Source organism: Apus apus, chromosome 1 (assembly GCF_020740795.1).
Source record: "Apus apus isolate bApuApu2 chromosome 1, bApuApu2.pri.cur, whole genome shotgun sequence".
NCBI lineage: Eukaryota > Metazoa > Chordata > Aves > Apodiformes > Apodidae > Apus > Apus apus.
In genome coordinates, this window is record NC_067282.1 from 190402843 (window position 1) to 190429033 (window position 26191).

The 26191-nt window shown below is 40.1% G+C and overlaps 1 protein-coding gene across 7 annotated transcripts in view; it reads right to left on the reverse strand.

Annotated features, from left to right (window-relative positions):
* CPNE8 (copine 8) overlaps window positions 1–20478 on the reverse strand; it is a 90362-nt gene extending 69884 nt beyond the window's left edge. For 4 of the 7 annotated variants that reach the window (XM_051630012.1, XM_051630041.1, XM_051630031.1 and 1 more), the window contains exons 1-3: window positions 20246–20393; window positions 6728–6768; window positions 1191–1237 (exon numbers count right to left, since the gene is read on the reverse strand). In XM_051630012.1, the coding sequence (XP_051485972.1) occupies window positions 1191–1237; window positions 6728–6768; window positions 20246–20385 (228 nt within the window). In that variant the 5' untranslated portion in view covers window positions 20386–20393. Of the gene's footprint in view, window positions 1–413; window positions 468–1190; window positions 1238–6727; window positions 6769–19014; window positions 19158–20245 lie in introns of those variants that run through there. The other 3 variants (XM_051629993.1, XM_051629987.1, XM_051630003.1) reach the window with 3 other exon arrangements.
* Between the last annotated feature and the right edge of the window lie 5713 nt (window positions 20479–26191).

The window sequence follows — 26191 nt, forward strand, 5'->3', positions numbered from 1 at the left end:
ATTAAATAGGTACAATGTTTTTTAACTTGCCCAGTTATATGAGCTTTTCTTCAAGCAGGAGACAAATTCAGTTATCTCATATTGACAAGACTGAAACTCACACCTACCATGTCACAGCAAAACAGACAATGTTTCTCCAGCCAATTGGCAAACTAAAGGAAATATACACATATATTATAAATATCTGATATTTAATATGTAGTATGTAATATGTAAATATTTATATAATACCAAATATAAGGGAAGAGGTCTGGTTTCTGTGGCCCAGGCCCCTTCACTGTAATCACTTAAAGTATGAGTTCAGACAACAAGAACATCAGACCTCCTCTCTTCCACAGAGAAAAATGTTAACATAGTTTATTGTTCTCTTGGTTCTATTCTTAGAATGTATGGCCACACAGCAGAGTACCTACAGTGAAGAATGGTTCCATCAGTCCTCTCTGTAAGGCAGCTAAAGAGTGCACCTTGTCAGTAGAAAGATAACCACTCTTCCCACAACACTGTCAACCCTTTCAAAGAACAACATTAAAGGAAAAATATTTGATTACTTGAGTACAGGGAGACAGTTCCAGGCTGTAAATGTTGATCTCCTGCAGATATGCAGTTTAGAGGCACCTGATTGAGTTTCTTAAGACATCTACCATGTTATACACCAGTAGGTCAAGAAGACACAGTCCAGCCTGTTCATAACACCCTCCCCACTCCCTTGTTGCCTGCTGGATACGCTATTCAGCAGCACCAAATGTCTCCCAAATATTACACATGAAAAGCAGATCTCTACAGGTTAGTTTTGCTGACACTGACCACCACCATAGTTGAATCCTTCCATAGATCTTGTACTGTTGCAGTGTCTTCCTCCCTTGATATCCACAAGCCTTGTCCAGATTTATCACAGAATCATAGAACCTTAGGGGTTGGAAGCTAAGTTTGATTTCATTTATCTCAGGGAGACTGTAAAACAGGAAACTCATGTATTTTCTCTGATTTTATTTTCCCTTTTGATGAAATTATATGATACAGATTTGGAAATAGATATTAATGTGCCAAGGTATTAAATGGTTATGGGTACACAGGAGTCCTGTTGTTTAGCATGGCATCCAAGAGGCTATGACATGCCCTCTTCTGCTAAAGCAAATGACGAGCCTTAAGTATACTCAAAAAGTTTATACACCTATAAATAGGTATCTTACCTCTCTCCATTCTTTGTTTCCAATGGCTTGTGTGTACAAAACACAAACTGTGAAAAGAAAGAAAATGTTTCATCATTTTCAGAATTTAACATTCTTAAAGTAAGTGAACAAATTTTGTAGTCTGTTGTGCTGTTGAAATTAGTAACTAGGAGAATCAAATACGTTTTTCAGCATGCCTAACCAGATCAGCAACAATATGGTCTAGTTGTTGCAGCAATGAGATAATAGTCGTTCTAAAATGGAAGGCAAAACTTATGCTTGACCTCCAGAAAATCACTTGACAATCTTTAGCAGTAAAATTCAATAAAAGCAGGTCTTCATTAATGTGGATGGTCTGGCTATCCTAGTTAATCTAATGTATAGTTACCCTAAATTATGCTTCCTTCAAGAGATGAGAGAATTAAAATAAAAACAAATGAGGACTCTACTGGAAAAAGACAGGGGAAGTAAGTGTGGAAAAAGGAAAAAAAAAAATATTTTCTTCCTTAGTTCTGCTTCAAATTATTACTATATATTTAAGTAACTTGCATTTGCATCCTATTTTTTGCATCCTATTTTTTTTTTAAACTAAAACCTAATAAAACCCAGAATCAATGAAGTTTGTCAACCTAAACTGTTCTTGAAAAGTCAAGCAGCACAATCCCACAGGCATCACTCTCCTTACAGATCTGTTTTTCCAGTACAGAACCCACTACACATTAATCTGCAGCTTTCATCACACGGATTGGTCATGTGCATGGAAGGACTACGATAAACTTTATTTTCTACAGTCTTTCTACAGTCTGCAGCAAACAACCATACAGTAATTTTTACCTGAAACTCCACTACAACCATTTTCTAAACAATGGAAATACAGATACTTGAACAGCTTTTCCCCTGACAAATTATTGTGCTGTGCTCATCATTATTTTTCAGAAAGTTAAAAATAATACTGTTTTGGGTTGCAGCCTTGAACAATAGAGGTAGGAGCCTGGTTTTGTTTACAATGAAGTCAGAATTATCATCAGACCAAGGAAGAAAAAATAAAGCTTCAAACTATGTCTTCTTCTTACTTGAAAGGCATTTGTTCCACACACAAAAAAAATATTAAAAAAACATTTAAATAATTAAAAAAAAAATCCCATCAGGCAGTAGCAAATAAGAGGAAGAACAGTAAAAAGCAAGTTCAATATTTTAGATCACATGGAAGTTAAAAGTTAACACAATTCAACACTTTTTTTCCAAATAGGATGTCTTGTAGAAGTAAAGCTTTTACAAAAAATTTCAAAACAATTCTCCAGAGATGTCTCTTTTTCTCCACTTACTCTAAATGAAAACTTGGGCAACCATACTCCTACCTTTGTTTCTTACTCAAACTTGTCTGTTAGAATCCTAGTTTCCAAATTCAGTTTCTTTGTAGTCAGTTAACTATCATTTTTTTAAATATTTGGAAACTTAGAGCAAGCAATGTTATCCTTCTTACCCTTTCATTACTGAGGCATTATTAGGCTCCTGCTTCCCTCCACTACCAGTGGCTCTCCGGTACTTATAAAGTTTAAGAATCTCTGTAGTTTAAGAATCATTTATATAAAGCCTTGAATGAGGAGAAAAGAGCTAAGAATTTGTAGTACGACTAGCAATTTCCTTATATTTGTATAGGCTGCAGATGTGGCAGGTACTTTAAATATAATGAAGATATAGACTAATAATCACCTCACATAATATTTATTTTATTCTAAGTGCAAGTTTGACAGTGAAACATACATGTGTATCTCAATCTGTCACTTCAAAAAGTCAGTCCTAATGAAAGCTGTAGGAAGACATGCATTCCAGACTTGCAGATAAATACTTTGCAAATTTAGAATAATTTAAAAACTTCTTTATCTTTCCTGTAAAACTCATCCCGGAAACTTCCAGGAAACTGTCCATGATACTGCTCTCCACCAGTGGTAAGATTCACTATCCTTAAAGGCTCTCAGGCAGTGTTATAAAGACCCTGATATCATACTGATTTCAATAATCCCTCAAGAACTTCTTCAAAGTCATATCCAACTGGACAATTGCAGATAAATATGTTGAAGTTGATCTAAAGCACTTGAACTACTCAAACCAGAGATCTAAGGCTTCATGAAGCAACCAATTTATCTTTTTTTAGCAGAAAATATTTATCAGAATTGTCATGTGGGAGGGGAAGGAATAAAGTAGGATAAACAGCAAATTCTTAAGTTTCAAAAGCCAACTTATAATGAAACTACATCCTAAAATGAAGCTGAACAACCAGTTCTTTCCTTGTAATCTGGAAAACTGAGGGAGCAACAAGGAAGTTGCAGAGCAGTGTTGAGCACACCCTCACAAGGAAGTTGGATGAGAAAGCCTTTTGGAAGGCTTTGCCATATGAGCTCTATGAAGGGAAGATCCATCCATATCTATAGTCAGAAAAATCAACATTTTGTATTTTTTTTACTCTGGACACTGATACCACAGTTTCAAATTCAAGGTAAATGTAATGAAATCTTACAATGATGAGGAGGGTGGAAGTGTCAATAGTTATCACTAAGTTGTAGAGTCAGTTCCCAAAACATTACAGTCTGCACCTTCTTATTTTCCCCCATATAGTTGGCATCATCTTTACCCTACTCTGGTCCTTTCCTATTTAATGCATATGTGCTTTCCCTGTAGCTTGGCAACTACAAGTTACATCCAAACTTCCCGCCTCAGCTTTCCCAAACATAACAACACATCTATTCCCTTTCAAGAAAGTCTTAGCCACAATAAAGTTGGCCTTTTCCCTGTGCTACCTTAATTTTTCCTTAAAATATTTCATTAACAAGGGCTATCTAAGTCTGTTCCACCTATATCTAATATTTCTACATTTATTTCTGTGTACTTGCCTCTAGGAAGGCAAAGTGCCAGCATCTTCTTGGCATGAATATTCTAGATTGCAGGGAACTGGTCAGAATTACAATAAATACTGAGCAGTAATTACAGTATCAAGAAAAGGCTATTCAAACCTCATAGGAGAGCCAGAGAAATCACTAGTTCCTTTTTAATTTCAAAAGAAGGCTGTTTATACTGACATGGGAGTCAACTATATTCACATGTCCCCCTCTCTGAGAAAAAGACCAAATGGATAAAATCACATTTTCACTATCAGTGTGATCCCTAAATAAGAGCATTGGAGTTTGAAAAGCATATTAGAATTGGCCTAGGCAAATCCAGTAAGACCTCAACAGAGTGACTTTGCATGGCTCTATCTTGTATGAGATCTAATGGTTGCAAATTCCATGGGTCTATAAGTGGATCTTGTGAAAGCAAGATCTTATGATGCTGGTTTTAACACCTTTTTTAGTTAACAGGATAAAGTTACTGCATACAGACCAGCCTAATGGTCTTTGTTCAAGCAAACAGACACTGAGGAAAGTTATCCTGCCATACTTTCAACTCCAGAAAATAATTTTATACTACATCCTTACCCTTTTCATTTTTGCAGTAGGACCATATCTCTCTGCTCAACTAAAGGACAGTGGAAGCAGACAAACCAAACTAGCTAATAAAAAACCCTGTAGGATTTTAAACTAAATGTAAGCTGTTCGGAGAGAACCCACAACCAAAGCTGCTTTCTCAAGTAATTTCTTGAGTGCAAATATAGCACAAGCACTTCCAGGGCCAACAGTTTCTCCCTTCTCTCTTTACCAAGGACAGTATTACTGTATTCCATGTTTTTGCATTGCTAACCTGTAACAAATAGGCCTGATTGGCAATTTAACTGGGTACTCAAAACTTCAGGCCAGAACTTCAAAGCATATTACCAGTTAGGGTGCTTTAAATAAGCTATTTACCAGCTATTTACAAGAAAGCAGTGTGTTTCAAATTGATAGACGAGGTTATGATACTTCATAAATATTTCCACATACTTTGAACCTATAAAAGTACCACCAATTTAGTTCTCAGAAATACTTTAAAGATAGATATTGAAGATTTCTTTTGGTTTTCCTGTCACTCATTTCCCTGTGTCCCTTACCCTGCATGAGTAACCCACCAGCCAAAGTAGCTTGGGTTTCCCACAGGCCACAGACCCCTCAGGGTCTGCAATTGATGCCTAATTCAGTTCTCTATCTGATAAAAACTTGAAGCACTTGCTCCTAATAATATTTGAGCTTAAAAACTATACACCTCATAACTTGTTAAAAGGCACCTTGATTCAATAAAGGGATCTCTGAATGCAATCTATCAGGAGCAACAGGTCACTGACCACTCTTCAAAATTGCTTAACCCAAACAACAGAGCTTTTATTAGCCAATTAAAAACAGAAATATGGAAGACATTCAATTCTGTTTCTGCATTATCTCCCTACACCAGAAGCATGGTATTGCTTACATCCCCTTAGGAATGTCAGTGGTACTCCCTCATTTCATGCAGCTTTTTACCAGGAAGTAGAAGGTTTTTGCATCAAAAGTCCATCGTGGAATCTCTCTCAATAAATTATTGGTTAAGAACAGACAAACATTCTCACAAAAGAACTTACAAAAGAAACAAAAATGTTTCATACTTTCACATAACTCAGAAATCAAGCCAAAACCCTTGACACAAGTATATGTGTCTCAGGTTATTTCCAATATCAGTTAGCACAATACATGGTACTCTAAAGAAGAAAAGCCCAGGCTTGGGAAAAAAGCAAACAACAAAACAAAAAAGCCTGCAACCCAAAAAATCCCCAAACAACTTACAGAATTAAATATATGGAGAGCTGCAGGGTAGACAACATGATCCAAGATATCATGATCTAAGGACTAGTCAATTAACACTGCTGAAGTACATTGATTAAGCACTATCAGAAAAAAAGACAATATTTCGTGGGCTCAGTTCCTTGATAAGAGTTTTATTAAGTGTCCAATACAGGAAGATAGTTTAAAATCAAAAGTCCCATCGTATATAAATTCATAGACATGAGAGTTTTTTGGGATCCAGTCATGCATTACTAAAACTTAAGAGGAAAGTGAGTGTCACTATCTTACATATCTGAAAACATAATTCATAAACCATCAAACTATTTTTGATTGAGGAAGGTTGTGTTTCCCAGAGGTTAATTAACTTAATTTTACTTTTCAGGGTTTGACTCTAAGAATTAGAGAGCATTATGCACTAGAATCCTTGTAGTTTATTTAGAAGTTTGCTTACCAGCTTTGAAAGAGGTACAGAGCAACAGATGCTAAAACCAACCAACCAAAAAAAATCCACAATCCCCCCAAAAAAAACCAAACCAAACAACAAAAAAACGACCTCACAAAACTTTTCTGCATTTATTAATTTGCAGAAAATGTAGGGTGACAGGAAAATGTAGCTCAGAAAAGCAATAATGAATACAGAGGCTTCAAAATTCCAGTTCATATCACAAAAAAATATGTTATTTCAGTATGACTTAATTACTTTAAATAATTGTCACAAAGACAATGAAAACCTAACGGACACTGAAGAAAATCACCCATCTAATTTTTAATCCAGTGTTTACACATTTCAAATATATGATGAGAAGAAGCAATAAAATGCTATATACTTACTCGGATCAGATTTAGAAAATGTATCTCTGTCCAAAAGATTTCTGTTAAGAAAAAAAACACAACAAAAAAAAGATAAAAATAATCTTCTTTGTAAAAAATGGTGTAAGATACAAATCAGAGACCAATGCATATATTTGTAACATTTTTGACCAAGAGTCAGCTTAGTTTTCTGCCCCCTTAATATGCAGGATTTACTCAAGGTCAGCCAGCACTAACACTTGGGTCATCTTAACATTGCATTATATTAGACATTTTGAATTTGAGCAAACTTTGGCTCATATACTCCAATACCATGAAGTAAAAAGCAACACAGGACAAGCACACTAAGTGTAAATATAATGAGCATCGGGAACAGAACTAACTTTAAATCACCAATGTCTACCCAAGATTAACTTCCTACTTGAATCCAAAGACTTCAGACCTTACTTAAAAGAATGGCTTTGAGATCTCAGAACTATCAGGAAATATGAGTAAGGTAAAGAAAACTACAGCATAAGCAGAATTACATAAGCAACATACACCAAAACTAGGAATTTTCTAAGTACCTACAAAGCACTTAAGAGTAAGTAGCAAAAACTAATTTCTTTGTTCTGCAATGCAGTTCTAATATCCTAGTCACACTTCAGCCAACTGAGAATCATATAGATGAGGAAACTCAACAATAAGTCTAGCGAATCAGGACCAGAAAACCATTCTCAGAATGTTTACCTACATTCCACCACTTAAAAAAAAAAATTAAAAAAAAAAATATATTATCAGACAAAGTAGGAAGATGGAATGCCACTGAACAGAGACAAAAAAGAGCTAATAAACGTAGGCAGGAAGTTTAAATTAGGTATTAAACTTAATCAACAGCAAAAACAACAGCAAAAATGCAGCAGTTATGTAAAAAATTGTTCTAGACATCACAGTAGAACACAAACTGAATGCAAGTCAGGAATCTTGTCCCTTTGGGGAAAAAAGCATACTGGAATACTTAAACAAAAATACCACTTTAGAGTAATTGGTCTTCACAATACTGGTAAACAATTCAAGAAATAATGTTGTGGGCACTCCATTATCTCGCAGTCTCTAACAGACATGGAGCCCCTAGAGTCCAGTGGAAACAGAAATAATCAGAAGCCTATAGAATACATCAATGAGGAAAACACTGCTGCAAATTGATGCTGATCTCCATGCAGACAGAGCAAGTAGAAACCGGTTTAACCCTAAACTGAATCTCCTGCACTGCATCTTTTATTGTTGTGGCCAGATGTGATATGAAATCTCCACCACTGAAGGTCTTTAAGAACATGTTAGGTAGCTACAAGTCTTAATAAATTCTTTTATCCTACCCTGGAGCAAAAGGAAGGCTAAAAAGAACCAGTTTACATCCCTTACAACTTATTATTTTTAATAATTAGTACAGCCTGTTCAAAGGTCACCATTTATTACTCTCATTCAGATCTAAATCTCATTATTTTTGTACTACTGAACAGTGCTGAAAACCACATTAATAATTTTGTTCAATACAGATATTCTAAGCAGTTCACTTAGATTTCAACAAGGAAATTAAAATCTACTCTCAGTTTAGGTACTGCCAAGTCCACATTTCAGAACAAGCAATATGAACACAAGATGCCTGTAAAGGAACGTTGGGTGCATCTGTTTTATTTACTTTAGCCACAGTAGGCACTAGGATTAAAATTAGGATTTGTGAATTAATGTAAAGTCTGCACGTGCTACTTCTTCAGAACTTCTCTAATCAGTTCAGAAGTGGGATTTCTATATATGCATTTAATTATGCTCAGAGAGACTGTATTCCATCATAACAAAAAATGTGCAAATATAAATTGAAATTATAACAAACCCAGGAAAATCCATGATTCCAAGTCTGCATTTGACAATCATCACTTCAAACTTCACTAAAAGACAGTAAATTCTGCAATATCGGAATTGCTAATCCAAAATGAAAATTGCCTCCTATTACTCTTTAATTATGCATACTTAGATAGGCCATTAATTCATAGTAACTAGAATCAGGTTTATTATCCCAAAATGAATTGCTGTAAAAATCTAGAATTAGGGTCATATGAAAGAAATAGTACATTGGTTTTTGGGACAGGCCTCCTATGCTCAGCATTAGGATTCCAGGCATTTTTAATTCCTATGCATAAATAATACACAATGACCTTGTAATTGGCATATTAGTGTTTATGACTGCAGAGTAAGATTAAACCAATTTAATGACTCAGTTTATACTGTGCTAAGGTGCTAGGAGTTTTTAATATATTTCCTACTCTTAGTTTGCTCCTTTTTCCTCTATTTTCCCATGTACACCAGAACACAAAGACTGACCATACTAGGTACTGTAAAGCTCAGTCTATCCTAATACTTTTCTTGCAGCAGTAGCAAAAAGTAGGTATCATGGGAACAACATAAGAGCAAGGTAAGAATCTGTAATACTTCCTAAGAATGTTCCTGGTCACCAACCATTTGCTGCTGAGGGACTTCTTGAATTAAGAATGTTTCTGCATAGAAACTCTACGTAGAGAGTATCCCTGAAAGGATTGTAAGGGCTGAGTTAGAGAAGTTTAAAATTGTCATGCACACCATTAAGTGTCATTAATTCATAGTTTTGAACTAATACAGCCTGTAATATCCTCAATCCAACCCTTCACACATTTTACCATTAAAAAAAATGATGTATTCAGCAAAGTTTGCAGATGTGCCTGATCTCCCAAATCATTAATAACCTACCTAATTGGTAACATAAGAATGTAACAAGCTGTTCAAGTGATACAGCCAGAAGGAACTTCAGACTCATGCCAACAGAAGGGGTGGGGGTGAGGGAGGGAATCAAAGTCTGATTTGTCCACTAAATACCATAACAACTCAAGAGGTTGCTCTATTTCATTTATGCATTTTCATGTAGGGAGCAAACAATCAAAATTCTCCTTTAAGTGTAAGAAAATGGCATGGCACATAAGCATAGGACAATCTGCTTACCACTTTGTTTCAAAAATTATTTTAGAATAGAATATTTCAGTTGGAAGGGACCTACAGCAGTCATCTAGATGCCTGACCACTTCAGGGCTGAACAAAACTAAAAACATGTTATTAAGGGTATTGTCCAAATGCCTCTTAAACACCGACAGGCTTGGGGCATCGACCACCACTGCAGAAAGCCTGTTCCAGTGTTTGGCCACACCCTCAGTAAGTAAATGCTTCCTAATGTCCAGTATTTTGTACTATGTTTAATGTAAAAACAACTCCTGAGTCAGCTACTGCAAGATTCACTGATCTAGTTAACAGTAGCTCACCAGAAACCATTACAGCATATGCTGCTTTGTACAATCTCACGTACTACGGGTATGTTGAAAAAGACTGACCTGCGTTAGAAAAGAATATTTACTCACCTTGTTCACATATACTTTGATTCCAATTTGACTTAATTTTAATGATCGATATCTGAACTTCCTGCTCTGTATTTTTTTATTTTAAATTTAACCCTCTGTTAAGCTCAACTGTTAAGCAGAAGTAAATCCAGATCCCTTTCCAGAAATAACAGAATTATGGCACTGAACAACAGACCTCAGTAACTACAGAACTGAAGAGTTTAAAATTTATTTTTCTAGTTTCAAAACCAAAACAAAATGACTGTTCACATGTCTGCAAAACTCACAGAATCACAGAATCATAGGGGTGGGAAGGGACCTCTGAAGATCAAGTCCAACTCCCCTGCTGCAGCAGGAACACTTAGGGCAGATCACACAGGAACGCATCCAGAAGGGTCTTGAAAGTCTTCAGGGAAGGAGACTCCACAACCTCTCTGGAAAGCTTGTTCCAGTGCTCTGTAACCCTCACAATATAGAAGTTTTTCCTCGTGTTGAGGTGGAACTTCCTGTGTTGTAGCTTGGTGCCATTTCCCCTCATCCTATCCATCCTATCCTGGCCCATTCTTGACGTCCACCCTTCAGATATTTCTAGACATTAACAAGGTCCCCTCTTAGTCTTCTCTTCTTGAGACCTAACAGCGCCAGGTCTCTCAGCCTTTCCTTGTATGACAAATGTTCCAATCCCATAATCATCCTCATAGCTCTCTGTTGGACTCTTTCCACTATATCCCTGTCCCTGCCCTCTGGCGTGCCCAGAACTGGAAAAAAATACTCCAGATGTGGTCTTACGAGGGCAGAGTAGAGGGGAAGGAGAACCTACCTTGACCTGCTGGCCACACTGTTCTTAATACATCCCAAGATACTATTGGCTCTCTTGGCCACAAGGGCACATTGGTGTCCCATGGATAACTTGTTGTCCACTAGGACCCCAAGGTCCTTCTCCATGGGGCTGCTTTCTAGCAGGTCAACCCCTACTCTGTACTGGTGCATGGTGTTTTTTCTCCCCAAATACTTGTTTATAGTTTGCTTTCAACTGCTCTGAAATCCTTAATGATAAAAATGTGCCTTTCTTCAGATGAATTTTTCAGAATCTCTTCAAGTGCTAAGGTTTTGTCTCTCTATATTACACTTAGCACATACAAAGATTCCTTGGTTGTGAAAGAAAGTATTCAGCAGTTTGCAACACAAAAGTAAATGACTGTGCAAAATTATGTTAGTTTTTAGAAAACATACATTCTCATTGTATTATATTCTCATATAAGCATACACACTACTTTCTCACAGTACACTTGTTACCACTCTGTGGGAAGAGGAACTGTTCTTAGTTCATTAAACAAATGCATTTCTGTTTCACTCACTTAATGCTGGGCCCATATGCCTTTTTCAAGGACTCTAAAAAAAAATTTAAAAAAAGGCAAAAAGCAAAGCATCTCCCCACTTTCTACTGTGCAGCATAGTGTCCTTTGTACTACTAAATGTAACATAGCTGTATTACATCCAAGTAGTTTATGTCCCTCATCCTTAACTGATATTACTGGACTTGGAATGGTCAGTTCTAGGTAAGATGATGCAAAGGGCCTACCTGAGTGAAGAGTCCACTTGACTTCTTGTAATTTCAAAAAAACTTCTCAGTTGTGAGAACTAGCTTAAGTAGTCACCCTTCCCTAGCTGTTTACTCTCTCCTTCTGTATTCTGTCAGAACACAATAAAAAGCCAGCTATTAGACTTCAGATCTCCAGATTGAAAATGCCCTAGACCTAAAAGTAGATTAGACAATTTCTCAGAATTTTATCTTCTTGTTCAAAATAATTAGTTCTCTTAGGAAAGGCATACAGGTGGCTCTTCTGACTAAGAGGCAATTAGGATGACCTCTTTTTTTCTGTTCAGATTGTCTCCACTCTTTGGGGCACTAGAAGGACTGAAAGCAAGGGAAGAAAGCAAACATCTCTTTCATATGCAAGCTTAAGGAAACACCCACAATACCTCTTCAGAACTATTTGACTCTTCTTGTTTACAAGAAGATTAATACATTTTCAGCCTCCCAGAAACTTTTGTTGTCAATTTAAACACACAATAGTTCAGAAGACATTCTCTTAAGGGGGGCGGGGGGGGGAAAGAGTTTTAGACAAACCACAGAAAATATACTCTGACTAGATGTACACGAACAGTTTTAGGATAAAAACCTCTATTAAAACTGCTGACTACTCCTGGGTGTTGAAAAAAACAAAACAAAAAACAAACAAACAAAGGAATTGCCAGGTTTATTTACTTAAACATAGCAATAGTTTTGTAGCAATTCTGAGGAAACAGAAATTAAGTATTTGATTATGAAGATACTCTTGCAGATGAAGCAGACCTGAACACTAACTTGGACTGCTCCAATCCCAATTATTGATATCACAAACTGGTTGATCTCTGCTTCAGTATCACCCCTATTATTATTTGAAACCAACAGAATGAACCATCTACATTTCTGTTCCTAAGGCGGGGCAGGTAAACAGCCTCTGGCTTTCAGCTACTAGTGATGTATCCTGGGGATAGCACCTAAGGATTGCTGGCAGCCGAAAGACCTGTTAAATCTAGTGTCAACTCACTGGCCCTTTCCAGGTACTTCCACAAGCCCATCCAGATCCATGGATATGTGGTCCTATTTTTGATCCAATTTCTTTAGGAACATATATTTAATACAGTGTTTCATTAATGTATAACAATATATAAAACAGATTGGTTTTGCAGTTGTTCTGAAGCAATTCTTTAAAAGGTACACATCAAAGAAGTAATTCAGAAACCAAACATACACCACCAATGTAATAATACTCCTGATCCTTTCTCAGGCACTGCAGGGGTGATGGGGGGGCACTGCTTAGGTGGGCAGAGAAGGAAAATTAGGAAAATAATACTACTGCAGAAAGTCTTCTTAATAAAACACTTGACGTTGTTACATACTTCCTGGTACCTAGCCCTTTTCCTGCTGTCAGGCTCTCTTTCATACCACCCTCCCGAGGCCTGAGATTGTTGGTTTCAGTTGTGAGAGCGTATTAAAGGGAGCCAACCCCCAGTGTCACACATCCTACCTGGAGAGAAGCATGAATTTTACAGTGGTGGCAGAGGTGGAGCAGGTGCTCTCAGAAGGATTAAGATGTTCCTTCCTCCTCACTCTGAGGATCCCCCACCTGGGCTATTTTCTCAACATGCTCTTACATCTCGCTTAATTTGCCTACAACACCATTTTACTGTACATAATGTGAAATACATCTGCTTGAAACTTACTCTTTCAGCTCTTTTAGTTCTGTCCAGCTCCCAGCCTGCACTTCTTTACCAGCCACTGGTGACCTCTTCACAGCACTGGGGTCTCCAGTGGCATCCCAAGGCCCCTCTATTCAGCCTCTGCTCCTGCTCCTCCACCTTGCATCCTGTGTTCCCACTTGCAAGGAATCTATGGCACCACACCGATGCTCCTCTGCACTACACTGTGCTGTGAGGGTCACAAATACATCATTCTACACAGAATAACTACTTGCTACCTACTACTACCTGTAGAAAGAAATAAGGTTATACCACACAACTACACAGACAACCCAAAGTGAAACTAACTAAGCAGCAGCCACCTGGTAATTAAAAACAGCAAACACTGGGCTTGTTTGCAGCTAAGCAAACGCAAAGCTTCATGTAGGCAAAAACAAGTTTAGACAAAACCTGACAAGTCCTGAGACTCTGCATAGTTAGTATGAAACTCGGGGCCTGTTCCCAGCAATTGCAAGACTGAATTTACAGACAGGACAACAGATCTGCCTCTAGAAACCACATGGCTGCATGTTTCAAGTTCAAACAATATAGACACTTAGGTGAAAACCACACTGCATAGGCTATTAGCAATCCATCTCCATTACTATTTTGATGGACACTGTCACCCATTTATATTTTTTCTCCCAAGACACTAGCTTTTCTCATCTGAAGCCAGCTGACTGTCTAGGCAGTTTTATTTCAAAGAAAAAAACATAGAATCAACTTTTGTTGTCGGTCACATATAGCCACTTCACAGACATTAATCCAACCTGGACACACATACACAAAGAATGCAAGAAAATTACAACCAGACTTACAATCAGGATTAATTTTATATTCTGTATTTTTAATCTGCAGAGTTACAGGATCAAATAATTTGTCATGGATATCTCTTTTATCACTGTATTTTTTCTGCAACAGGGATTTCTAACAAATTATTAAAATTTCCTAAAAAAACAGGAGGTAAGTATACCTCCTGGCAAGAAAAGCAATCTTGCCAGAAATCAATGCCTAGGACAATCTAAGATATAATTAACTATACTTTTGGGTACCACAACCACTGTAAAGTGGCTGGTTAAGACCTTCAGACAGCCAAACAAAAGGAAAGGCAAAAATTCTGAAGTGGTACGTGTTGTTCCCCTGTTTAAGAAAAGTGAAATTAAATTATCCTCCTTACTAAGAAAAGGAGTTGCTTAATTCCATTCAGCTCATTCATTAATATTAGATTTCTGTGCAAATTGTGAAGCAGCACAGAACTGATCCAAAACAGGCATGGGCAACCAATTGTATTTCTGTTGAATTTATGCTGCCTTTGCACACATTATTCCTGGTGTGGGAATACAGCCAGTGTAGAGTCCATCCAGCATAAAATCAGACTGATGAGGACATACTGCCTGCTTGAACACAAAGCCTGGCAAAGCAATACTATCATAACAAACTTTCTGTAGAAAAGTGACCCTGCATTGTGTCAATATTTTTACAAAACTTTAACTCTTTAACTATCTTTCAGATAACCATGTCATCTTTGATACACTACTAGAAGCAATAAAAGTGATCAAACTACAGCTTCACTTTCCTATAGATTAAAAAAAATCATTATCAAGAAGATAATTCGGATTGATAACTCCTCATCCAGTAAATAAACATAAAAATGAGGCATAATGAAACTCTTGGCCTTTTTTGTAAGATAAGGTTTCATTAAGCTTGTGCCTTGATCAGGAGACTACAGGAAAAAAAACAAACAGCTAGGTCAGATATGTGGAGCATAAATCACCCTTATAAAATCACAACACAAAGTGAAAAAAAAAAAACAACGTTGAAAGCCCATTGAACTACATTGAACCTCAGATGTCCACACACAGCACAAACTTCAAGATGTGTGATAAACATCATCTACTTGTGTTCTCAGCATTAAATATGCTAGCTCAGCCAACTACATATAACTGCACTGATAGCAGGGAAGATGGGAACAGAATATGAAGTTTTTCTAAGATTTAACTACATTGGAATCAGAATATCACCAGAGAGGGAAATACAGGATGAGACACGTGACCTGAAGCTCACCTCAAGTTCACATGGGACCACAAGTTTACACACACAGATGGTAAGTGAAGACTCAAGTCTAGACACAGGCCTATAGTCAGCATTGTCTTGGGTTAGAGCGGCTGGGGCACAGGGGTGGCTCCACTGAGAAACTGGTGGTAGCTCCCCTGGCTCCAACTGCAACCCCACCTCTGGCCAAGGCCAAGTGGATTAGGGAAGCTGGAAGAGCCTCTGCGAGTAATATAATCAAGAAGGGGGAAATTAAAATGCAAAAAGACCTGCAGGGCAGAGAAGAGAGGAAGGTGAAAGCAAAAACAGACCAGAGATACCAAGGTTGGGGAGTAAGGAAGGGGAGCAGCTGCCCAAGCAGAGATTTCCCTGCAGCTCATGGTGAAATGACAGGCTGTCGCCCTGCAAGCCATGGGGGAGCACGATGAAGGAGCTCGTGAAGGACCACAGTGGGGCAGATGTGGATCTGCAGCCACGGAGGACCAGGCAAGGTGACTGTTCCCAAAGCAAGCTGTGACTCTGTGAGAAGCTGACTCTGGAGCACTCTGTTCCTGATGGACTGCACCTTGTGGTTGGACAGGTTCATTAAAAACTCTCTCCCATGGGAGGGACCCTGCAAAGGAGCTGGGGAAGGATGTGAGGAGCCCCCCCCCCTGAGGAGGAAGGAATAGCAGAATCAATGTGTGATGAACTGATCTTAAACCCCCACTCCCTGTCCCCCTGTGCTGCTGAGGGGAAGACAGGAGTGAAGTAATTTGGGCCCGGGAAGAAGGAAGGGGTGGGAGGATGGTATTTAAGATCAGGTCTTGCTCCCTCTCTTGTTCTGCTGCTTTTTTTTTTTTTCCCCTCCCCAAGTTGAGTCTGTCTGTTTTGCCCATGACCATAATTTGGAAGCAAAAATGTCCCTGCTCTTGTCTCAATTCATGAGCTTTTAGTTGTATTTTCTCCTCCAAACCCACAGTTGGGGGTGAGTGAGCCAAGGCCTGGTTGTTACAGGCTGGGACTAAACTGCAACGAGTGCAAATACCCTTTAGAGAAAGAGGAAACTTTGGACTGTAAAAAAGTAGTGGAGTAAAAGATAAAGAGCAGCCTGCGTTCTCTACTCTACAATGACTGGAGAGCCAAGATTGTGATTCTTAACCCCATGACAATTATGCAAAATTATGCCAGACCACAAGAAATGAAGACTGCATACCAGGTGACAGTGAAATGTTCATCAAACCATGGATGCCCTTCAGGGCACATGGAGGAGCTACAGGGTGCAGAGGGAGATAGCTACCAGAACAACTGTTCCAGACAATAGTGGACTATTACCAACACCAGAGGACCCTCTGGGATCACACAAATTTAAGTTGTTCTGCTATGTTAGACACGGCTTTTGTACCAAAGAATACAGATTCCTGATAAAAAAAAACTCAGATGTTTGGAAATCTACAAGAGTCAGAAAAGAATTGTGAGCTTTTTGTTTGATAGGCACTTAGTAGTAATAACCAGAAAGAATTAATTTCTAGCTTTTTGTAAATCTACAGCCAATGCTGAAACTCAATAAGCCATGGAAATAAATTTAAGTTTTTAGTCACAAGGAAAACTCAGAAAGAGCATTACCCGATATCCAAAACACTGATAATTTTCATAGACAATTTCTAATCCTATGTCATGCACTTCTAAAGGCTACCTGATGTGCTGTGAGGGGCCAGCCCTCAGGACCTAAGGGAAGTAGTGTCAAAACCCCATTGTAACCTTTCAAAGTTTCATTCGCATCCCAAAAGGCCTGCCTGAGAGGATGAAGACAAAGATGATGGCTGCACATGGCCTAGGGCCTGCACGTACAACAACTGAGGGCAAGTGGGTGGAGGTCCACTCCAGCTGCTCAATGTTATGACTCAATCACACTTACTCATCCTTGCTAAATGAGGAAATTAGGCCTTGGGAGCCTCACTGACTCCAACTTTCTCCTGTCGGCTGGCCCAACACTGGATCCAGGACTGGTGATTTTCTGTTATCTGTCTCTCTATCTTTCTTCTCCTATTCTCTCTCTCCCTAAAATGACTAAGTACACAAGGCCTAACCATGATTTTCTTCTCAGGTTGTGCAGCTTGAACATTCATGCATTGTTACTCTTGTGATCTAAATAATTAGCTTTTATGATTGTGTAGCCTGAGATAATAATTGAAGTATCAGTATTCATTCTATAGCTTTAATTAAGCCTAATATTCAAATACAGGCCTTGAGTGCTGTTTCACCTTAATGCGATCAAGGGGTATCGGACGGTCGAGCATTTCCTTGGACTGGGACATTTTAATCACTCTCCCTGGAAGGGCCAGGTCTGAGACTAAGGTTGGATCCAGCCGCATCCAGGCTCCTCTCTGAGAAAGGAGATAAGAAAGCAAGGGAATCCAATCTGAATCGCCCTGGGTTGCCCTACCTGGGTCATGACATTTGTCCCTGAAGCTATAACAGGCTGGCTTGCAGAATAAGAAGAGTGCGATGCCATCTGCATAGTACTGGAACCTGGCTAATTTGGTAACACTGACAGTATGGGCATGCAGAGCAAATTAACTTGGGAAGTGATGACAGACGAACCATACAGAATTAAACACTAAGTGAAGAGAAGCTGTATTCTTACTGAATATGAAGAAAGAATACAGTCACGTATTTATTTTGTGCCACAAACAGCTTGCATTGCCTCACTGACCATCAAGTTACAACTGGACAAACTGGAAGAAGCTCCCATACTTCCTGTAATAAAAACAAGTGAAAAAATGAAGAAAAAAAAAATCTAGGAAGAAAGAATAGTTATACCAGTTATCAGCTGATAACAGTTGGTATAAACTAGTTGGCTCCACAGCTCTTCAGATATCAAGACCCAAACTATTAAAAAAGCATTTCTCTCTGGGTGTTAAGGAATACACAACTGCTAATTATTAAAGAATTTTCAGCATTCTCTGAACTTTGCAGTTTGCTCTTGTTATATTTCACAATTTTGTTTAAAACTACTTCTCAAGAGCTTTAGCCAATGTATGTGTTTACAGATGAATTACAAATGTGTTAACCATTAATCTCTTTCATAATTCACTTGACACTCAGTTTTTAAGCATTATTTTGTAATCAAAAGCTGTCATTCCAGCACATAAAGAAGAAAGGGATCACCATGGAAATTCCCATGCTTCTGCATTTGACACCGAGACACATCAGGATGGGAGGCGATTTTTTTAAACAAGGAAATAAAAATTAATTTTTTTAAAAAAAGCAGTGGTTTTGAAGACAGCTACAGAGAAATAACATTGTAAACTATATACTGGAATTAGTTACAAGAAAGGTAACTACGGTCAGAATTGATTGACAATCTCCGTAACTATCTGATGGATTCTCAAATCACTGTAAAACTAAGGCTTGAACAAAACATTGCAGGTATATACAAGCAATACTTGGAATGAAAGAGACTCCCAATATAAGAGAAGTGGGTCAAATTCAGCATAGATGTTCTGACATCAGTAATTTTGTCAGGTTATTCAAAGAACCTAGAAGTAAGACTAAAGGTCCTGGATTGCTTTTACACATAGCAGCACACACTTCATGGGACTGGGCTCTTCTGTGGCTGTTGCCAGCAAACTTTGCAGAGACAGGCAGTGTGTTCATATATCAGCCTAGTTGCAGTATCACAAATTCAATCTTGCTCTATTTCTCATCGGCTCAGCCTTCTTTTGAAGCACACCCTAGAAAGAACATCAAATCATACTTTATCTACTTAGGAAAGAGAGGGAGTGGTCTGACAATTTAAGTTTAGAGCACTGTCGCTCTGTCCTCAGGGAAGTCCTGGGCAACTACGTTAGAAAAATGGAGCAACGATCTGTAGCACAAACTTTGTCTCATTTCCCATCAGGAAACAACACTATTCTTATCCGCTGGAAGCTGCCAGCTCTGCTGCTGAAAGGAATCAGTGATCTGCAACTACTGGGGAATACTTAAGGAAGGTGCGTAGCCTGAATATAAAAGCCCACACATAAAAAATACGCTTAGACCTCTAATGGGAAATTATCTGTGGTTCAAGGGAGAAAGCAGGGTTTCTGAAATACCGATACACAAGCCACGGCCAAATAAATGTCAAGGAATAAAACTGCACACAGGGTTTTGTGTTACGGGTCGGCATGTTTGTAACTTACTGGCAATAGCGTCACGATAAAAAAATGACGAGTAACACGTCCGGTTTCGTAATAGTTTTGTAAGGACACAAACCATCTATGAAAGGATTATCCCGGACAGGAGTTTTCCCCGTCCTCACCCGAGGAGCTTGGGACAGCTCCAGAAGTTCAACACCTGCCGGAGAACACGGTTTGCGCCCACGGCGGCGCGACGCCGGTGCCCCCCGGGCGCTGCCTCCCGGGCCGGGAGCGGCACGGGCAGCACGTCGGGCGGCAGCAGAAGCAGTTTTCCGCTCCGACAAAGCCGACGGCTGGGCAGCCGCTGCGAGAACCGGCACTTCTCCACCGACAGCACCCACCCCTGCCCCGGGCACGCCCAGTGCGCAGCAAGCGGACCGGCAGCAGACCGGGGGCTGCTCCCTGGCTCTGCTCGGGGCTGAGGATTTGCACCTCACCCGCCCTCCGCACGATCTGCGGGGACAGGAGGGAAAGCGCCTCGCACAGCGCCGGGCATGTGCAGGGCAACCCGCGCCCGACCACTGCTCCCTCTCTGCCGACAAGCCCAGGGCGAAGGGACCCCCGCCCCGGCACCCCGCGGGCACCCGCCCGCTCGCCCCCTCCGACGACCCTGAGCGGGCGGGCAGCGCGCCCCTGAGCCGTACCTGCAGGACACGGAGAGCTCCACCTTGGTGGCCGGGATGCTGGAGCTGAGCACGTTAAAATCCCCCACGGACGCCATGTTCGGGAACCCACCACTGATCCCCAGGTTCTGCCGCCCCGCCGGCTTCTCCAGCCCGAACATGGGGCAGCGCGGGGAGGCAGAGTGGGCGGGACGGAGGGGAGGCCGGCGGAGAGGGAGGGGAAGAGGCGGTGCCAGGCGGGGCTCCAGAGCGCGGCGCCGCTGCCCGTGGCCCCGGCCCGCACCCCGAGGCGGCAGCGGGGCCGTGACGTCACCGCGAGCGGGGTGCGCGGGGTGCGGGCCGGCTCGTGTGCGGGGCGGCCGCAGGGGCCAGACGGGCGGCGTGCGGGGCGGGCGGGCGGCAACCCCAGCGGAGCGGCAGCGGCCGCCGTTGGGCTCGTCGCCGCCCCAGGGGACGCAGCGCTCCCGCCGCCCTGCTCCCCTCGGACGCCGGAGTCCCCGGAGGGTGAAACGGCACCGGGGCCAGCGCGGCCGCAAAGGCTGTGGAGCTGGGAGGGGCCCCGGTGGAAGCCAGTTCAGGGGACGGTCCCGAATGTCTTCGTTCCCGCGCCTCTCCGGTCTCTTCCCCCTCGGCCCCTGCACGGAAACTTCAGTCCCGCCCGCAGCTAAGCCAGGGAATTCCCGTCTTCCCCGCCTGCGAGCGAGCTGCCCCTGCTCCCCGAGCAGCACTGGGACTTCCCGGCGCCCGCGGGGCGGGGCGCGCGGGAGCGGAGCTCCCCGCCCGGCCGCCGGGGCTGTCCGGGCAGCGTTGCCCGCCAGGGGGCGCCACCCGCACCGGGTCTGTGCGCGGCGACTCGCGGTCCTGGAGGCGGTTCCGGCTCTGAGCCCTGGGGCGCTGCTTTTGTGCCCATCTCCTGGCGTTTGGGCAGCCATCGATGCTCATCTCTCACAGCACAGCAGTTTGGTGAGATGCGGAGGTGCTACATCGCCGATGGGCAGGTCAGACACAGGCAAATGAAGTGCCGTGTCTGTAGTCGTGCAGTGTGTGGGAGAGGGAAAGATGACAGGGTGCCACCCCAAACCCTGTACAGAAGTCCTCTCCTCTGGCCATTAGTGGCTTTCCACACAGAAATAAATTTAATGTAAAAGACAAAAATAACTCTAAAGCCACAAACATCAGAATACATTAATTTTGAATTTTGTTTTCTCAGTTCATGTTGGCGTAATTCAAGTTCAATGCAAGATCTCAGTACATAAAAATAATGATGGACAGAGAACTTGAATGTAGACACCTGGTTAGCAACAGATTGAGCAGTGGCAATACAGAAGACAGAGTCTCTGTGCACTGCGTACATCTGAAACACAACTTGAGTGGCAGAAACTCAAGGAAGGTATCACTGATATCTTTATTCAGAAACTTTGACTTCACAGCCTGCTTCTGCGTTTTTCTTTCCAGGAAATTACCACCTGAAGTCTCTTTTCTTCCTTTTCCTTCACTTCTGCAGTTGTTGAACACAAAGCAACTTGCCAGGTATCACCAAAATCTTCATCCAGCCTGTTTCAAGTTTTTGGTACAGCCAAGAAACTATGTACCTTCAAAAGTATTCTAGATGTGTCTGCAGGCAGCCATACCAGGAAGCCTACGGCTGAAATTAAAACAAAACAAAAACAAAAAACAACACACACAAAAAAACCCCAACAACAACAAAACAAAGCACACACACACAAAACAACAACCAAAAACACAACGAAAAAACCCAAATGGAAAACTAAAAACCAAAGGCAAATTTAGTTCACTATCATCTTTGTCCATATAGTAGTTTGAAGAGATCCCTGGTGTCTTGAGAGGCTAATGCTGCGTACAAATGGGGTATTAGATGACTAAAAACTAAAGAACTGTTTTTAAGGAAAAAATAAAACTCCTTTTCAGCATTATAGTACTGCTCCTTCCTCTTTTATAATCTACTATAAAAATCTAAACATAATCAATGGATCCCACAGGGCATGGCATTAATAACTTGAGAGGCATGAATAGTTACTATAATAACTATATTACTGTACATTATCTAACTATTATAATAACTGTAGACATGGGTAACTTAGAAGCATATCGTGAAAGTGTGATACAATATTATATTCTTCCCTACTAATCCACTTCAGATCACTGCTTTGGGTTAGGTGGGGGGTTGTTTTGATCATTTTTATATTATTTGATCTTAATGTTTTATTTGACTTAGAAAAATTGAAATAGTTGTTTATTGGTTATTCCATAAACAGAGCATCCTATGAAAATAGTGGAGGAGTAAAGGAAATTCAGATCTTCAGTGTTGCTGGGGAGATACCCATCTTCTCTCATCATGTTTATAAAGGCACAGCTATTTTGTCTTCTAATGTTTTCAGCTTTAGAGTAAATACATAGTTGTCAAGCACTGAGAATGATTTATACAGGAAAGGGAGAAGCAAAGAGCTAAAACAGAGGGTAGTTAAAAGTTACACACCAATGAGGCTTAACATACAGTATTATCATTCCAGAGAGGCACCTTGTATTTGCTCATTCTTAAATGGCAGTGAGCTGTTTGGAACAATGGAGCAATGCCTAAGTATTAGGGCAGTATCTGGAATTTACGTACCAAATAACTATCAGCAGTGTGAAGGAAACATGAGGGCTGTGCATTGCATGTGCTGTACTGCCATTTCATTGTGGTCATTAACTGTGAAAATTTTGCAGTGGAAAGCAGAACATATTTTCCTTGCTTTCTTTTGGGATTGTTACTTTCTAATTGTCAGCTGTTGCTAATTGTCAGCTATCTACATAACTTGTTTCACTATGTGCAACCTAATTTAGGGAATGAGGGGTATACTTGTAGTAATCACAGCATAAACTATGAACAAACTGCAGATTCCAGAATAACTGAAGTGTAACATGGAATGATTGCTTTAAAACATCACTGCTTCCAGGTTCCAGCAGTATAATTGAACCTAAATGCCACAGGATGCAAACATTGATTACTCCCCTCCACCCACTCAGCTTTCTGCCTTGTAGATCATTAATTAGACATATGAAGAAAAGAAGTTTTATTATTCAACCTTTGTGCTCCTAAAAAAAAACCCACACAGAAAACCAACACAAACTATTCTGTAGGAAGTTAGGAATTGGAAATGGCATCTGTTCTTCCATCAGTGTGAACGAATATGTGGATGAATATAGGAGTGAGCTTAGAAGTGAGCTTCTAAGTTACTGGGACAAAACAGCTGTATACCTGTATAGCACAATACCATTTTCATGACAACCAAAATACTGCTTGCTAAGTCTGGATTTCTGATGAACATACCATATTTCCTGGTTCTTCCTCAAGTATTTGTTCAGTAATTAATTAATTAATGTCCAGTAAATACTATCCTTTTATCTTGGCTGCTGTCAAATTCTTTCTTTCAAGAACCTAAATAATGAACTTAGCCATAACTTGGTCCTTTCTGATTGCTGAATATAGCACTGAAACAATGTTACCATCCATAATACAACATGCCGATGGGTATGTTTACTGCCTTTATTCTTTTAGTGTGAACTATCTTCTATAACTCCATAATTTTGTACTTTGCTTTCAAAACACTCAAATACTTAAGAAGTTCTAGTTTTGTGATAGTAAAGTCTAAAGGACGTGTCTGACTCAGAGGTTAGACGTAAAAAAGAAACCTTAACTTCTTCAAGGTTTTCACTTTAAATACCAAATTTTTCAAAGGCTCATGTCTGCAGTCCCACAGGTGTCAAGGATAATACATTCTTCAGTAAAAAGTGCCTAGGCCTATGTTTCAAAGCCTTTGAAATGTATCCGTGCTGTCTGCAGGAGGAAAGAGCACCTTGTCACCATGGCATAAGCATGAGGATGTTAGTGAGTCATCAGCGCAGAGACAGCTAACGACTTCACTGCTTCTCTACCCTGACAAAGTTAGTAACGTGTTTATCTGTTTGTTTGTAAACCTCTTGACTGATTCTGTGCACACAAATAGGTATCCAACAAATATTCACTTCTCACTTTTTATCTACATAAGAACTGACTGTGTTATCTATCAAAGTACCAGTATCACTAGATGAAGTTTCCTGGATTATTTCAAGCTTTCTTCCAGTTTGATGCTGGCCAGAAGAGACACAGCAGCAGCAGCAGCAGCACAACCAGAAGGCTCCTTTGTTCCACATCCAAAGGAAAGCATTCTTCCATAGGATCAGTGCAGCAATTCCAGGTTAAGTAGCAGTAGCATCCGTTTATGTCACAGTTTTCAGTTTCTTCAAGAGCTCTTCAAAATGGCAAAGACCCCTGAAGCACTCTCAAGAGTCATCCAGGAGGTGTCATGGAATCCATTTCACATCTTGCACTTAATGCTGCATAGTAAGGTCTCTACATCTTTGGAGAGAGGAATTGTAGATGTACTGAGCACTTTGCCTGGCTCTCATCTGAGAGGGAAGCATGTATCATGGATCTCAAGTTCTAAACATGTGATTTGGGAGTATTTTTAATACTAGCTTTTAGCAGTCAATGAAGTCAGGTTACAGTTCAGATATACTTTTAAAGGACAAGGAATCAAACCAATTAGGTCTTTCTGAATGAAGAAATGTTATTCTACACCTGTAACTGTAATTTCATTTCTGGACAAGTTTCCAGAAAAATGTAAGGATGCATTTAGAGCAGTTTTTCTAGAAAGGCAATTCATTACTAGCTCATGGCAGGAATTTCAGGTGCTGCTAAAGCAAAAGTAGCAGCAAGAATGGGGACAAAAAGATTGTCTGCATACAATTTTTTTTTAGAGGTCTAAGAAACAATCAAAGATTTTCTTTTCAAAGATCATAACTTTAGACAGCCCCAAAATGAAACCTGAACATGCTAATCCCAAGATCAGTTGAACACTTAAGGAAAGTACATTAGTTTCAGAAGAGGAAATTTATTTCCTCCTCTTCAGTCATGTCCCATGTTCTTGGACTACCCTTTAAGACTGGAATTTTTTTCTTTCCTGTCCTTCCTTGCCATGCTCACTCACCTCGAGGCCTTTCATTTTTCCAAGAAATATCAGCTGATTTGCAGAAAATATGTATTACAAATAATTTAGGGATAATATACTTCACTATGTCTTTTTCTGTCCTGTCTCTACCCACATCTTTTCCCTCAGCCTGCTTCCAGAGCATTCATAAAATCACTGCCACCATTAGCAATACATCTTTGGAGGCAAAATCCTAATATGTAAAATTTGCTTCATGGATTAGCTAATTCAGAAGAAATTAGCAGACAGCAAATAGGCATGCTTTCCAGTAATTTTCTTCATTGCAACTAAATTCAAACTCAATTATTTCAGGAAAAAAAATAAATCATTACAGCAACTCTTAACCCAAGAGCAGCAATACCCAAATTGCTACATTTCAACCATCCTTCTCCATCAGGTTGTGCCTTTCATTACTTATGCCCACAATTTAATTTCCTTATACCACAGAGAAGACTTCAGCTCACATTGATTAGAGCATGGAAGAAATATGTAGCTTTGCCAAAATAGCCACAGGTTTAATTTTTTTGTGTGGACTCCACCACAGATTTCATCAGGGACCACCGATTGCTGATCTATTACTTACCTATAAATATCCAAAGAAATGTGTACATGGTGAGGGTTATAGCATGGGCCAGTCTGGATAACTTGTCAACAGTCACATACTCAAACTCACATCAATGTATAATCTGGATGATATAGCAGGTTCACTTAGTCTTTCATCTTCCCAGAAGTATCTCAGTGGAGTCAGTGTAACACTCTATATTCTAAATAACAAGCAAGAAGCAAACCCAAACTTTCCTGTCAATTGCTTTTTAACAGTTTCTTTCACAAATTTCTCAGTGTAAGCCAAGATAGTGAAGTTTTAAAGAACCTGTCACCATAAGTGCCAAATCATGTCTATCGCTTCATCGTTTCAGAAAAAAAATAGTTGTGGGTG